At 46.7% G+C, this 16,160-nt stretch overlaps 1 protein-coding gene across 1 annotated transcript; it reads right to left on the bottom strand.

Annotated features, from left to right (window-relative positions):
* On the bottom strand, nt 1-11,642 carry LOC111568786 (AFG3-like AAA ATPase 2). The gene is made up of 17 exons (XM_023270592.3): nt 11,424-11,642; nt 9,446-9,545; nt 8,886-8,954; nt 8,662-8,774; nt 8,375-8,527; nt 6,948-7,022; nt 6,732-6,856; nt 6,387-6,660; nt 6,054-6,191; nt 5,751-5,904; nt 5,575-5,682; nt 5,074-5,199; nt 4,732-4,842; nt 3,932-4,047; nt 3,613-3,813; nt 3,124-3,318; nt 1-1,833 (listed from the first exon to the last, which is right to left on the bottom strand). Exons 1-17 carry the CDS (start codon nt 11,508-11,510, stop codon nt 1,594-1,596), a joined length of 2,385 nt encoding a protein of 794 aa, XP_023126360.2. The 5' UTR covers nt 11,511-11,642; the 3' UTR covers nt 1-1,593.
* Nucleotides 11,643-16,160: the final 4,518 nt, after the last annotated feature.

Raw genomic sequence — 16,160 nt, 5'->3', positions numbered from 1 at the left:
TTGATTTTGTGACAGTTTATTAGCTGTGATCCTGAAACACATATACACGTTATTGATTTTCATTATTACATGTTTACAGCAGGCTAGCAACAACCGGTCGATCACTAATCAATATCTGATCAGCACAGACTGGGACGTCGTCTTTGCAGCGCAGTTACCACGGTCACAGCTGTGATGATGATGAAGACTCGTTCTGACGGAACTAACATTCTCGCAAAGTTTGATTAATTTCATTCACTAATGAAACAGAACAACGAGACCAGTTTCAGATCAATAAATCTGTGAGAAGGTTCTCATCATGTTCCGTTTGTTCCACATGTGTAGATATGTCTGAGTTCTGCTGAAAGCTCCGGGTTCTAAACAGAACGTTGCAGGTTTTCAGCTGAACCTCTCCATTATCGTTCTGCTTGGATGAGTAGTTCTACATATTTACAAATGTTCCTGAACGGTTCTGACCCCGGCAGAGAACCAGTCTTTGGGGAGAACTCTTCAGAACTCCATGGGTGGGTTCTTTAAGGGCTCAGAACCATGTTGAAGATTAGATGTAGCAGAAGCGGCCAGTAGAACATCAAACATAGAACCAAAAGCTGCCAACTACATCAAACAGTACTGGGTCTGAAAAGGGTTCTAAGTTGTAGATCGTAGAACAGAGCAAAGCTTTAAAATCACCTGTGAGCTCTGTGAAAAATCCAGAACCCTGTGTGGAACCAAAGTTTAAAGATCAGAAAATTCATTTAATCACACAAATACTGTAGAATGTCTGAGGTGGTTCAGAGCTCAGTGTTCCAGAGGACGCTGTCTGGGTTGTACGGGTTTGACTGGAGGATATATGGGATAGAACCTGACTTTTTTGAAGGGTTGTTCCAGTGTAGGGGAGGTTCTAGAGTTCTATGGAGAGAACAGCTCCAGGAGACTTATTGTTGAAGGAGAACAGATCTAGTTACACATTCCAGAAGCATGTGAGCCAGAATCTATGTAGAACCCATCTGGAACATTTGCCTGATTCAGGTTTGTTGTCCCAATGGATAGAAACCTCTTAGAACTACCATAGTTCTAAAAGAGAGGATGTGGTTCTCCAGGTTCGTCAGTGGGTCAGGGTTCTACAGCAGGGAACAGTTCTGTATAAAATGTAGACTCTAGAACTCATCAACATGTCTGAAGGGTTCTAGAGGTGCTTTAAATCTCAATCCACAGAAAGGTTCTCCAACTGTTCTCTGAAGGCTCTGCAGTTGCTCCTTAAGGTCAGAGCTGAAGTGACGGAGGAGAAAGTTGGAAGTTTAGACAGAAAAGGTTCTAGGAGAGTTCTCGGGGTTCTACACCTTGTTGATGATAGAACTCCAGATACAGCAGGTTCTAGAGGTGTCAGGGCCGGTCATGGTTTAGGTTGACCATACCGTCCAGAATCCAGCAGAACATGCAGGACTTTATGGTGACGCTTGTGGTCTAGAACTTGGTTCTAAGAGCAGAGCTCTAATGTTTATTCAGTGAGAAGGTTCTAGACCTTGTAAGTGATTGTGACTTCAAATCTGATCTATTTTGGAGAGATGGGTCGGTGTTGGATGTCTGTAGAATGCAGACATTCAGCAGAGGGTTCTAGAAGGGCATTCCCCCAGAGATCTGACGGGCCACCTGTTCCTCCTGGGTCTCCTCCTTGTCCTTCCTCTCCTGGTTCCAGTCCTTCAGACCCTCCGGCAGGGTCGTGTCCTCCTCCTCGCCTCCGGTTCCCTCCACAAACTCTTCATACGTCGACTTCTCTGCAAACGGACGTTTTCCAAGCAGCTCCACCATGTCGTTCTTATCCAGAACCTCCTTCTCCAGCAGCCGCTGTGCCACCTAGAGAACCCCCAGAAGACAGGATCAGGACTTTGCATAGAACATCCATGACTAACCAAGAACAAAGACTTGATTCTACAAGTCAGAGCGTGTTCTAGATCACAGCATTCTTGTGTTCTGAGTGTTCTTGTACGTACAGACTTGTCTAAACTTCCATTTAGTCAGAACTGTTCTAAAGATTTTAACATGTGATGAAGTTCTTCTCAGGGTTCTTTAAACCAGAGCAGCTTCTTGTTGCTCCTGTGGAAGCAGACTGAAGGTCTGAGCTGGCTGATTGTTTCAGAGCACGGTTCTACTGGGCAGAGATTTTTATCAACATGTTCCACCCCTCAGTAAGGGTGCTTTCACACCTATGTCTTTTAGTCCGCTTAAAGCGGACTGGAGTCCGCAACACCTGCAAGTACGGTTCGTTTGGGCTGATGTGAAAGCATACCAGATTTTTTTGGTTCGGACTAACGAACCGCACCGAGACCACTTTCGGGAGGTGGTCTCGGTCCGCTTCTATGTGAACTTCAGTTCGGTTCACTCCTGGTGAGAACACAAACCTGTCTCCATTCGGACCGGCTTGATGGCGCAGCAGACTTTTTGGTCTACGGGAGCTTCCGTAGCAACCTGCACAGGGAATTTTGGGAGGCGCAAAAAAACTTGCGCTAGCCCGCTTTCTCCGATAACGTCTTGCAATGCGTCTTCTCCGTGCCAAAAACGACTGTATAATGTTCTCGTACCGAATGCGCGCTTCATGCTGAAACAACAGCAGTATTTGTGCTTGCTGCATAAAGCAATAACACGAATATATGGCAACAAGAACGAACAGGAGAGCATAGTTCATTGTTTACGAATAAACCGTGGTCCATGAAATAAACACAGCTTGTTGTTTTTTTCCGGGATTTTTCCCTCTTCACATGCTGCGCCAATCAGCGTACACCTACGTCATCGTAAACGCCTTGTTTTGTAAACAGCGCCGCCAAACGACTGGGGGGAGATATAACATTAATTGGAGTAGGTTCAACTGCGAAAACACTGGTGTGAATGCGAACCGAACCAGTTGAAAATAGCAACATTGTAACAACTTTTGGGTCCAAACGAACCACTCTAGCGGACTAACAGGTGTGAAAGCACCCTAAGAGAACTGGTTCCAATTCATGAGAACAGAAGTGTAGAACAGAACAAAGAGAAACTGTACTAATGCTGGTTCCTTCATGGCCCCAGCTAGACGTCTGATCTAGAACCAGCTCCTCTCTGTCTGTCTGGAACATGAATGGTTCCTAAAACACCGCCGGGTCTCGGTACCTTCTCCACCTCAGCCTTCTTGTTGTTCAGCAGCTGCTGGGTTCTCTGGTAGGCCTCGCTGATCAGGGTTCTGACCTCGGTGTCGATCAGCCGAGCCGTGGCCTCGCTGTACGGTTTCTCCAGAACCATCTCACCCTGCCGGGGGAGGTCGAACGACACCTGACCCACCTTTGCATTCATGCCGAACTGAACGATCTGCAGGAGAACATGAGACCAGAACCTGAACAGACCAGAACCTGAACAGACCAGGAACTGAACAGACCAGTCACTCGCACCAATCTAATGCTTGTTGATTTTCCACATCTAAGGTCTTCGTCCCTCAGGTCCCCCTCTGACCTGCTAACCTCTGACCTGCTGACCTCTGACCTGTGCTTAGGCGTTCTGGGTAACCTCTGACCTGCTAACCTCTGACCTGCTGACCTCTGACCTGTGCTTAGGTGTTCTGGGTAACCTCTGACCTGCTGACCTCTGACCTGGGTGACCTCTGACCTGTGCGTAGGCGCTCTGGGTGACCTTGCGGAGGTCGTCCTGAGCTCCGGTGGTGATCCGTCCAAAGAAGATCTCCTCGGAGACTCGTCCCCCCAGGGTCATGCACATGCGGTCCAGCAGCTGCTCCTTGGTGTACAGGTACTGCTCCTTGGGCAGGTACTGAGCATAGCCCAGCCCCTTTCCTCTGGGGATGATGGACACCTGCACAGGTAACGACAACATCACCTGTCTGATGGCCCTCAGTGGGACCAGCTGGTCTGAACCCACCCCAGACTGCATTCAGGATCTAATAGGTGTTCATGTGCTCGGTGTCAGAAACCTTCAGCAGAGGGTCGGCGTGCTCCAGGAACCACCCGGCCACGGCATGACCGGCCTCGTGATACGCCACCGTCTTCTTCTCCTCCGGCTGCAGAACCTGAGTCTTCTTTTCCAGACCTGCAGCACCAGGACAGACAACAGTTATTCACCCTGGACCAGAGTCCACCTGATCTGGACCAGAGTCCACCTGATCTGGACCAGAGTCCACCTGGACCAGGACCAGAGTCCACCTCGACCAGAGTCCACCTGACCTGGACCCAGAGTCCACCTGACCTGGACCCATAGTCCACCTGGACCTGGACCAGAGTCCACCTGGACCAGAGTCCACCTGGACCAGAGACCACCTGGACCAGCCTATTGAAGACAGATCCAGATCGTAGTCCTGTACCCAGATCTGTAAACAGACCCAAATATTTTGGACTTCGATCTAAAACTTTTCAAATACGGAGCACAGTAAAACCTGGTCCTGTTTGGGGCCCAAGCTGGACTCTGATCTGGACTTCAAGATGGACGAGGGTCTATTAATTATTTGTGGTAACCTAAGGGTAGCAGCTGAACAACAGGTCCGGGTCTGGTATCATGGTTCAGGTCTGGATTGGTTTCATGGTCCAGGTCTGGTATCATGGTCCAGGTCTCGACTGGTTTCATGGTTCAGGTCTGGTCCAGGTGTGGACTGGTTTCACGGTCCAGGTCTGGTCTGGTCCAGGTCTGGACTGGTTTAGTTGTCCAGGTCTGGTTTCATGGTTCAGGTCTGGTTTCGTGGTCCAGGTCTGGTTTCGTGGTCCAGGTCTGGGATCTTACCTCCGATGACCCTCTCGATGGCCTGCTCAAAGTGCTTCTGGTTGATGGCGTCTGAAAGGTGTCGAGCAGCGATCAGAGCCGCCTCGTTACAAACATTAGCGATGTCTGCACCTGAGAGGCAGAGAACAGGGAGGAAAACCCACAGGTTTAACATCAGTCATCAGTCAATAACTGATTACACATTTAAATAAATATATTCTACCAGAGACCGATGGAGTCCTCCTGGTAGACACATTTCTAATCAGTTTATGAACACCCCTACCAGTTTCTGTAAACGCTGTAGCTTCACCACAGGAGAAAAGGTTCATAAAGGATAAACAACACGAAGAAATATGAGTTTACCTGAGAATCCAGGTGTGAGGGCGGCCATCTTCTTGGCCAGGGAGTCTTTGTCCATGTCAGTCCGCAGCTTCAGAGGACGCAGGTGGACTTTAAAGATGGACGCTCGTCCTTTGATGTCAGGAGGACCTGAGGGCAGAAAATCATGTGACTTCAAACTCCATCAATCTGACCAAGTCACTTCTACAAACCAGTCCTGATGGGTTCTTTAACGCTGGTGCCCCAAGAAGTCTACCTTCACACTGGGAATATTTCCAGAGTTCCAGGTCCTTGAAGTCCATAAAGGAGAATGTCCTCTGGACAAAGTTCTAGAGTAGACCTACTAGGTATACTCTAGAACTTTCTCCAGTTGTCGGTAGGTCTACTCTAGAACTTTCTCCAGGGGACGTTCTCCTTTTTGGGTTCCAGTCTTTATGTTTAGTCTCACTTAGCACATTCAGAACCGGAGACTTCCAGGTCCTTGAAGTCCATAGAGGACCCATCTTCCCTCTGTTGGAGTCTCACCAATGTAGATCTGTCTGTCGAAGCGTCCAGGCCTCATCAGCGCCGGGTCCAGGATGTCGGGTCGGTTGGTTCCAGCCAGAACCACCACATTGGTGGCCGTGTTAAAGCCTGTGGGACAGACAGCAGTGAGACCTCGGGCCTCATCAATAGGTGTGATCGATCGGCGGTGAACCCACCGTCCATCTCCACCAGCAGCTGGTTCAGCGTGTTCTCCTGCTCGCTCTGACCGCCAAAGTTGCCCCGCCCCCTCTTCCTGCCCACAGCGTCAATCTCATCGATGAACAGGATGCAGGGAGCGTTCTTCCTCGCCATGACGAACAGGTCCCTCACCTGCACAGGTAAGAACATCAGCATGCACTGCTGCACCTCCTCTTATACCTCCTTCTACACCTCCTCCTGCACCTTCTTCTACATCTCCTTCTCTACCTCCTCCCTCTCTTGTCTCCTTTTCTGCTCCTGCAGGTGTCAGGTGTTCTCACCCTGGCGGGGCCGACGCCCACGAACATCTCGAGGAACTCTGATCCGTTGACGGTGATGAACGGAACGTTTGCTTCGCCGGCTGTCGCTTTGGCCAGAAGAGTTTTTCCAGTTCCAGGAGGACCGGTCAGGATGGCTCCCTGTGGATGCAACAAACACTCTGTAATACAAAGTACACACTCATTACTCAAAGTACACATTTGTTACACAAAGTACACTCTCACCGACACTCCCATCAGTTTCATGACCCTCCCCTTGTAGCCCTGTGTTCTCACCTTGGGGATCTTGGCCCCGCCCCCTCTCACCCTGGGCATCTTGGCCCTGCCCCCTCTCACCTTGGGGATCTTGGCGCCCAGGTCCTGGTACTGTTTGGGGTTCTTCAGGAAGTTGACGAACTCCATGATCTCCAGCTTGGCCTCCTCGCAGCCCGCCACGTCTTTGAATTTGACGTCGATCTCGTCTTTCAGGATCTTGGCCGTGGTCTCGCTGACGCTGAACAGCCCGCCCATGCCCCTGCCAGGCCGACCCGCCCCCGCTGGGCCTCGCCGCAGCATGAACAGCAGGAAGCCAATGATTAGCACAGTGGGGAGCATGCTCAGTAGGAACGTCCTGTGGGAGAAGCACAAACATCAGTAGAAGAGGAAGTAGGAACCAGGAAGTAGGAAGCAGGCGCTGCTCACCCGTCGCTTTCGGTGGAATAAACCACCGGCAGCCGGTTCTCCCCCTCGATGCCGAGCTCGTACTGAGCTGTCTCCAGGTTCCTCTCAAACGTGTCCACGCTGCCGATGTTGAACCACACGTACTGCTGCAGGACACAAGGAGCAGGAATCCTTTAGAACCAAGACCCAGAGAACCGGAGAACCGAGCACCATGTTTAGAGGACGGAGTGGACTCACCCCATCCACCGGTGTCTTCCCTGGAGAGAACACCACTTTAACGTAGCGCTTGTTCACCACCTCCAACCGGTCCACCTGAAACAGCAAACCCACCGAGTCACAAGGCTGAAGGAACGTTCTGCAGGTGTTCTGGTGGACCAGCTCGTATAAAGGAACGCTCTGCAGGTGTTCTGGTGGACCAGCTCATATAAAGGAACGCTCTGCAGGTGTTCTGGTGGACGAGCTGGTCTAAAGGAACATTCTGCAGGTGTTCTGGTGGACCAGCTCATCTAAAGGAACATTTTGCAGGTGTTATGGTGGATCAGCTCATCTAAAAGAACGTTCTGCAGGTGTTCTGGTAGCTCTTTACCTCCAATGTTCCTGTCAAAGTGAAAAGCAGCTTCCAGGATGTTTCCATTGTTTGTGGCAGCAGAAGGAACAGACCACCTGAGAACACCCCCGTTTTTCTACAGCGTTGGACTGGTCCAGTCTGATGCAGAAGGTTCACGCCCACAGCACCGTTTCTATATGCCAACATGGCATGTCTGCTAGACATGTCACTAAAGACCCACCAGGTGCCTCTTACCAACACGGCAGATTCAAACTTTCTCTTTTACAACGAAGCCAGTTCAGTGAAAGTATTTCTGAAAACATCTGAGGTGGGAAAGAAACTCGCTGTAGTTCACCACTGGCTGGTTCAGAGCTTCAACAGAACGTTGAGGTCCAGAATACGTCATTCTAATGAGCTGCAGCTGGCGGGGAACATAACACGAAGCTACCAGAAACAATGCAGGTGTTTCACATAGATAATGAATGGAAAGTGTTAACCGGCGGGTCCATGAGGAGGGATTTATTTAACGTTACTGAACATTTACCGGCAGTCCAACCGACTCTCAACACATCAATCTGATCAAACTACAGACACAAAACTAGAAAACCACACAAACACAGCAGAAAGAACCACAAACTGAGCTCAGACAGAACCAGTTGACTCCAGACTGAGCTCAGACAGAACCAGTCGACTCCCAGACTGCCTGATGTCAAAGACGTCGTCGTGTTTCTGCTTTTAGCTCAGAGTGAAAGTGGAGTTTAAACTTTACAATCAGCAGCTCAACAACCATCTGGATCATCTAGAACCAGCAGCTATCTGGTCTGTGTTTGGTTCCCCAGTAGTTCTGGTTCCAGATCATCTAGAACCAGCAGCTAACTGGTCTGTGTTTGGTTCCTCAGTAGTTCTGGTTCCAGATCATCTAGAACCAGCAGCTAACTGGGCTGTGTTTGGTTCCTCAGTAGTTCTGGATCAGAGATCCTGTGATCTAAACCAGGGAACAGAGCTTTAACCTGCTGCTGCTTCTGTTGGTTTTTGTTCAGACTGTTAATCTGCAGGTAGAACATTTACAACATCTACTGAGAACCTGCTGGTTTCAGATTACGGGTGTGCTCCTCACCACTCCTTTGGCCAGGTAGTTGTTGACAAAGTCCTTCCAGGTGACCTCTCGGCCTCCGTCCCGGAAGAAGAAGTAGTAGGAGACGCTGATCCAGAAGGCCAGTCCGCACAGGAAGTACATCCGGAACTCCTTGTCGTCCCAGGGAACGTCGCCCTGAAACAAACCCCAGCTGAGGATCACCTGTCTACACCTCCACACAACACTGGTCCACCTGGCAGAGCAGGGGAGAGCTGAGTCACACCTGGACAGGTAGCAACCAGGTGGAACCGCTGGAAGAGGAGACTGACCTTCTGCAGGCGGCTGTACCAGTGAGAGTCCTCCTTACGGCCTCCTCTCTTCCCTCCTCCTCCTCCTCCCGAAGACCTCCCTGAGGCCTTCTGACTATTGGCAGGTCTAGATTCTGAGACAGAAGATCATCGATCAGCTCTAAACCAAAAACAGGTTCTACAGAAGCACTGGAATGAAGTCAGCAGGTGTCAGGAGGTGTGGTCAGGTGTGGTCAGGGTCCTACCTTTGGGTGCAGCTTCAGCTTCGCTGTCTTTTGGAGTTTTCTGACTGTCTGGAAAATATTTCTCAAAACCTGAAGAAAGCAGAAACATGTGAGAGGACTGAACCCTGAGGCTGAGAACAGGTAGCTGCTAGCTGCTAGCTGCTCGCTGTTAGCTGTTAACGGCAAGCTGCTGACTGCTAGCTGTTGACTGCTAGCTGCTCGCTGCTAGGTGTTAACTGCTAACTGCTAGCTGTTAGCTGCTAGCTGCTCGCTGTTAGGTGTTAACTGCTAGCTGCTCGCTGTTAGCTGTTAACGGCAAGCTGCTGACTGCTAGCTGCTCGCTGCTAGGTGTTAACTGCTAACTGCTAGCTGTTAGCTGCTCGCTGTTAGGTGTTAACTGCTAGCTGCTAGGTGTTAACTGCTAGCTGCTCGCTGTTAGCTGCTCGCTGTTAGCTGTTAACGGCAAGCTGCTCGCTGCGAGCAGGCGGTAGAAGAAGAGTTGGACTTCACAGCAGCAGTTTGAGGAGGTGAAGAGCAGAGAGTACTTTGGAGAACGTTACACATTTAGAACCGTTCTGTACCTTTGGGAGGTCTGGAACTCAGACTCCTGCAGGCTCCCAGCAGGTCAGTCAGCAGGCTCCGCCCACTCACTACCTGCCCAGCCGTGGTTGAAGCCATCACCTGACAACACAGACAAGACATCCCCTGACTGACAAACATCACCGGATCTCCAGTAAACTCCTACTGAACAGCTGACTGACGACTCCAGCTTTCTGAACGACAGCAAGTGAACAGGTACAGGTGAGCAGCTGGCAGTCCAGAGACACGGAGTTTAACCCTCACAGCTCCACGTTCAGTGCTTATTTAATACAGATAATAAATACGATCATCTTCAGTCAGATGCTTCAGAGCTTTATGGTGGCAGATGGACGATGACCTGAAGCAGAATGCCAAAGAAACCAGAGAGTGGAATGTTCTAAAACCAGCAGGAAGTGAAGACAGCAACAGTAGGTCTGGTAGAACATCACCAGGAACCAAACCCTGGAGATATCTATGGGTTCCACACTTCAGGAAACCAAATGTTCAAAGTGACTATGTGATTTATGACTATGATAGTTCATCCAGTGACTTGTGGTTCTTATAAAGGTGGAGAACATCTAGATTGTGTTGTAGCTCCTCCACTGGTCACCTGGTGAGGATGGAAATACTCAGATTAAAGCTGGAAGTCTGAACTTAGAGAACATCTGGATTGTTCCATTTAGATCCAGACTGTGGAGATCAGAGCCCAGGCGATGAAAGCTGTCAGTGTCCAGATATTTATGGATCTGACTGTATTTAGTCACTGCACTGATTAATCCATTAGTTATCAACTATTAAATTCATCTCCACGTATTCTGATAATCGATTTTTCTTCAACTGTTTAAACCTTCCTGTCGTCCAGGTCAAATTGACCCGTTCTAAACTTTGAAAATGTGGAAAGAAATATATTTTCACAGTGACACTTCTGATGTCCACATTTTCAGGAAGTTTTTGAATTTTTTTTTGGTGGAAAAAAATAAATGTTAAAAATAAATGTTTCTTTAAGAACATTTGCAAAAAAATCAACCAAAATCCAGCAAATTTCAATGGATTTTGGTAGATTTATTTGTGAATGTTCTTTAAAAAATATTATCAGTTTTACTGATCTATATGTAATCACTTTAGATATTTTTAGGATTTTTCTGGTAGATTTTGACTCATTTTTAAAAAAATATTTACAAGAATTTTCTGGCCAAATTTGGGGTATTTTTAAAGACAACTTTTAAGGGAAACTTTTAGGAATTATTGGAATTTTCTTCCTGCAGGTTTTGCAAATTTTCTGAAATTTGGGTAATTTTTTAGCTGAAATTTTGGATTTTTTTTAGACAAGGACAGTATTTTTTGGCGCCTGTAAATGAAGACAACAGGAGGGTTAATAACTTAAATAAAAGCAGCTTTAATTCTGCAATCCCAACAAACTACACGGGTTTGTTTTTTTGTAAATGATTTTTATATGAAAATTGTCCCTACATTTCACCATTTCTGAATCTGGAAACCACCCTGACCACCCACAGGCTGTAGTCATTCTCTGACACCATTTTTGCTGGAATATGCGTTTCCCCATTTCCCAGCTCTCCTGGTCCAGCCTGCCGGCCACTTTAAAAACATCCAGTTTTACGGCAATTGTACCTGACCGGCTGGAACAATTATCGCAACGCTTCGGCATGTTTACGCAGATGCACATATCTGACGAATCGCAGTCTATAATTATATATTATTATTTTCAAATATTTTTCTGTAAAACTGCAGAAAGAATTTTTAATCCCACTGAAAATCAAATTTAACGATTTTTAATGCCATTTAAGGCCTTAGTTTTAACAAAATCAATTTAATGCCCTGCAGAAACCCTGAGCCTGGAAAACACCGCATTTTCTGTGTTGGAGCTCTGAGAGCACTGGGAGCACTGGCAGCTCTGTTTTCGGGTTGTTATGGTGTCTGTCAAGGTTAGCATGCTAGCCTGTTAGCTCGTCCTCCACCTACCTGCCTGGTCGGAGCGCCGGACAGCGGCAGCAGCAGCCGGAACAGGCTCCTGCAGCCGGCTGACAGTCGCAGGTAGCGGTGAGCCATCCTCCTCCTGGCAGGAACAGAGCGACACGAACCGGCAGAAAGCAGCGGAGACGGAACTAAAGACGACCGGAGCTCAGCTCTGTTCCATAACCACCACGATGCGCCATCTTTACGCAACACTTGTTCTTCGTGGAACTTTAAAGGTTTAAACGAGCTGACTGCGCCCCCTGCGGCCACACACACAAACACGATCATGGAAGAAGTGATGAGAGCAGCACTGTGGAGGACTAAAAGTGCCAAAATTAAATAAATAAATACATCATTAAATAATTAATTAAATATGTCATTAATTAATTAAAATTGGAATTAAATATTTCATTAATTAATTAAAATTGGAATTAAATATGTCATTAATTAATTAAAATTGGAATTAAATACTTAAATGTGTTATTAAATAAATATATCATTAAATAATTAAATATGTCATTAATTAGTTAAAATTGGAATTAAATATGTCATTAATTAATTAAAATTGGAATTAAATACATAAATGTGTTATTAAATATGTCATTAATTTATTAAAATAACAATTATTTTAAGTAAAAAACATATTTCATTATTTCACGATTTAATTAATTATTTCATGGTCCTTGTGTTGTAGTGGATCATGAATTTATTTTATCTGTCAACCTCGCCCGTCAAAGTCGGTGGGCGGGGCTAACGCGAATCTAGTCTAATCCACTGCTTTTGTCTGCCTTGAAACCGGAAGTAGAAGAAGTCTTTCTAAACATGGTGGCTGTGTAGAGGGAGAGTCGCTGTGAACTTTCTAGAGAGTTGGTGAGAGATATTTTAGACCTTGCAGAGTATGTGGAAGCAGGACCTGCAGACCCTGAGCATGTAGCGTGTAAAGCAGAGGAATTTATTGAAGTTGTTGGAGTTATTTCCGCATTTTCCTACCAAGATGTTGACCGTAGAGTGACTGCAAATTTAGAAGAAGTACTCCGCTGCTTTTCTGGTACCAGGACGCAACAGGAGCACACACAGGGACCAGGGCGTTTGGCGTTTGACATACCGAGGGAAGTTCTGGAACATCACGTTCTTTGTGGATTACCAGCCTGTCAAATTGCAGCGATGCTCGGAGTATCGAGGGCTTTTCCTTTAGGACCTACTCGGCGCGGCGCGGCTCGTCTTTGTTTAGCCGCGATTCCACAAGCATCTACTCGGCACGGTACGGCTCGTCTTATCTTTGTTTGCGAGCGTTTCCATACGGACTAATTGTCAGCACTTTCTCGGCTGAGGTTCCCAGCGAGCTGAGATGAGCCGATAATGTGGCGTTTACATAGTACAGCCCACTGATTGGACAGGAGTGCAGGCCACTGATTGGACAGGGAGTGACGACACAGAGCAACTCCAGCAGGAAAACAAAGCCCTGCATTAAAAAACAACTGTAAACAGCGACGGTGTGCATTGCTCTTCACGGAACCCTCTGTTCTTCATAATTTTAATATGACAGCCAGACCTGTACCGTGGGTGAATGAAGAGGTCGAGACTTTTCTGTCTTTGGTGGTGGACCAAAGAATACAGAGGGAGCTGGACAGAGAAAGTTTATCAGGAGGTCTCTGAGCGGATGGCTGCTCACATATACAGTAGACTGTATATAAAGAGGACAGAAGCAGTGTAGGGAGAAGCTGAAAAAGCTCAAAAGTGACTATCGGTCCACCAAGGACCACAACGGCCGGCGTGGGTCAACCAGGAGGTGTAATGGAAGCTATTTACTGGCACCGCCAGCAACAGGAGGGAGACTCAGCTGCTGCATTGTTGGAGACGTTCGAGGACGGTGAGTGTTTTGTGACTTCAAGAAACTTATACTTCATTTATTCCATTGGTGGCAAGCTTCCTTTAAGCAAACAAGTATATTTAGAAAGTAACGTGGTTGTCTCCTGTAGCAGACAATAAGCTAGCTACTTAGCCATCGGCGCTAGCTAGTTAGCCATCGGCGCTAGCTACTTAGCCATCGGCGCTAGCTAGTTGGCCATCAGCGCTAGCTAGTTAGCCATCGGCGCTAACTCCGTGCTCTTCTTGTATTTCGTGCTGCTGTTTCTAACGTTTAGCTCTCAGAAGCTAATACTTCAGTCAGCATGTCGTGTTTTTTCGTGTACTTAGGGGGAGTGTATTTTTCTGTTCAAGAATCCCTTTCCACATGCGAAGCCTGCTCCACCTCCGTCATGGAGCCCCCAGCTCCCCTGCCTCCTCTCCAGCACCAGCAGCGGCTCCTCTCCAGCACCAGCTTCAGCACCAGTACCAGCTCGGACACCGACCCTGTCATCATCAACCTCCAGCACGTCACAACAACGTCTTATCACCGGTAAGACACGGTAAACAGAGAGCATGGTTGATTTTCGTATTATTATTATTACAGGTGTAAATGCCTGCAAGCATGATCAGAACAGTGAGACCAACGACCAAGAATTCAGGCAGGTGTAAATGCAAACTGTGCAGCAGCCAGCTCAGGAACGCCTGATGAAAGCTACATGTAGCTACAGTGACACATAAACAGAACACATGCAGCTGCATTTTTTTCCCATTGACTTAACGAGAAGTCACGTTCTGGTGCAGTGTAGTATTGATTGCAAGCATTCTTCTTATAGTCACTAGGTAACTGTGAAACTGGATGAAAATATACATAGAAATAAGAAAACACAGCTGTTCTTAGCAACTCCAAAATGTGCACAGGATGAAATGAAGTTCACACCACGTTGTTTTTATTTGTGGTGGAGGAGGTACTGCTTGTGCTTTGGTTAAAGCGAAGAGTGCCAGAAGTTTATTAAAGTATCAAAGACATGATCATGATTGAAAATCAATGGACAGGTGGCTAAACACATCACATCATAGCTGTGGAGTCCTTCAAGCTCATGGGGACTACAATCTTTCAGGACCTGCAGTGGGAGACAAACATCCACTCCATCCTGAAAAAGGCTCAGCAGAGGATGTATTTCCTACGACAGCTGAGGAGACATGGCCTGCCACAGGAGCTGTTGATCCAGTTCTACACTGCAGTCATCCAACCTGTCATGTGCACCTCTGGATCAGCCACACAGCAGAACAGAAACAGACTACAGCCTATAGCACGGACTGCAGAAAACATCATCAGAGACCCCACTCACTCTGGACATTAAACTGTCTCCCCCCTCCCCTCTGGCAGGCGCTACAGATCCCTGTACACAGAAATCTCCAGACACAAAAACAGTTTCTTCCCCACTGCCATCACTGTAATAAACAGCTGAGCCATTCCTACACACCTGTACAATAGTCAGTATTCCAATGGACATGTACAGTATTTTTTTCACCATGAACAGCATTCTCTGCTTTTTGCACTACTGTGTTTATAGCAATTACCATTTTGCTAATGTGTTCATATATTCCAGTCTAGCTGTAAATTTCTGTTTATATTGTATTTTCTACTATTTCTTTTCCCTCCCTGTTCCTCTTTCTATTGTTTCTTTATTTTATATTATTCTCTTCCATATTCCTAGTGTGACACCAACAGCCAAAACCAAATTCCGTGTATATTGTGTACTTACTTGGCCATTAAAGCTGATTCTGATCACTTTTCTGTCTTTGGTCTAGGCAAGAGGAAAAGGGACCACAGAAAATTGGACCTTCCAAGTGTACTTGTGGAGATGCAGGCTGAGGAGGAGTGGAGTAATGCCCAGCATGATGAGAACATCTGGTTGCTCCTCAGCGAGGCAAGAGAGAATGAGGCGGCCTTGCAGCGGGAAGAGATGGTCCAGAATGCTGCCTTCAACCAGTCATTCCTGGGTGTACTGGGGCAGCTGGGGCAGGCAGTGCTGGGTGTGCTGGGTGTGCTGGGGCAGCTGCAGCAGGCAGTGCTGGGGCAGCTGAGGTAGCTGGGTAGGCAGCCGGCGAGTGTGAGACCTCCCATAGACTTGAGATTTACAAGTGCTGGTCATATAATTAGAATATCGTGAAAAAGCTCGTCTTTTGGACAACTGTCTTCCCCATGATTGTGTAGCCTACAGAACTAGACTGAGAGACCATTTAAAGGCCTTTGCAGATGTTTTGAGTTAATTAGCTGATTAGAGGTGTCTTCAATATTGAACCTTTCCACAATATTCTAATTTTCTGACAAACCAAATTTGGGATTTTCATTAGTATTCAGGTATAATCATCAAAGTTAAGAGAAATAAACATTTGAAATATATGTCTCTGTGTAATGAATGAGTATAATATACAAGTTTCACTTTTTGAATGGAATTACTGAAATAAACTTTGTCATGATATTCTAATTATATGACCAGCACCTGTATTGTATGTAGTTTTACTTTTAGCCCTCCACTGTAGCAGAAGCCCACCACAGTTTGTACTTTGCACATTGTAAATAGTTTTGATTTTGTTGCTGACTAATAAACTATTTTGTGACTTATGTGATTGTATCATAACTTTTCATTTTGTCTGTTGAGACACTGGTAGGAAAAGATACAACAGTCTGAACCAAACAATTCTGTATTCCCTAATAATGTATTTGTGTTTAATGGGATTTAACATGTTTTAACACAAACTACTTTATGGTTCATAATTCCGTTGACTGAATTATACCAAAGCAATGCTGATTTATCAAACTGGAATTTTCTTAAAACAGCTGTTTTAATGTTTTGGTGTTTAGTTTGTCATGTAATCTTGCTAACCTTC

The sequence above is a fragment of the Amphiprion ocellaris genome, chromosome 10 (genome assembly GCF_022539595.1).
Source record: "Amphiprion ocellaris isolate individual 3 ecotype Okinawa chromosome 10, ASM2253959v1, whole genome shotgun sequence".
NCBI lineage: Eukaryota > Metazoa > Chordata > Actinopteri > Pomacentridae > Amphiprion > Amphiprion ocellaris.
The sequence above is the reverse complement of the archived record's forward strand: the minus strand, read 5'-3'. Positions and strand labels throughout refer to the sequence as shown.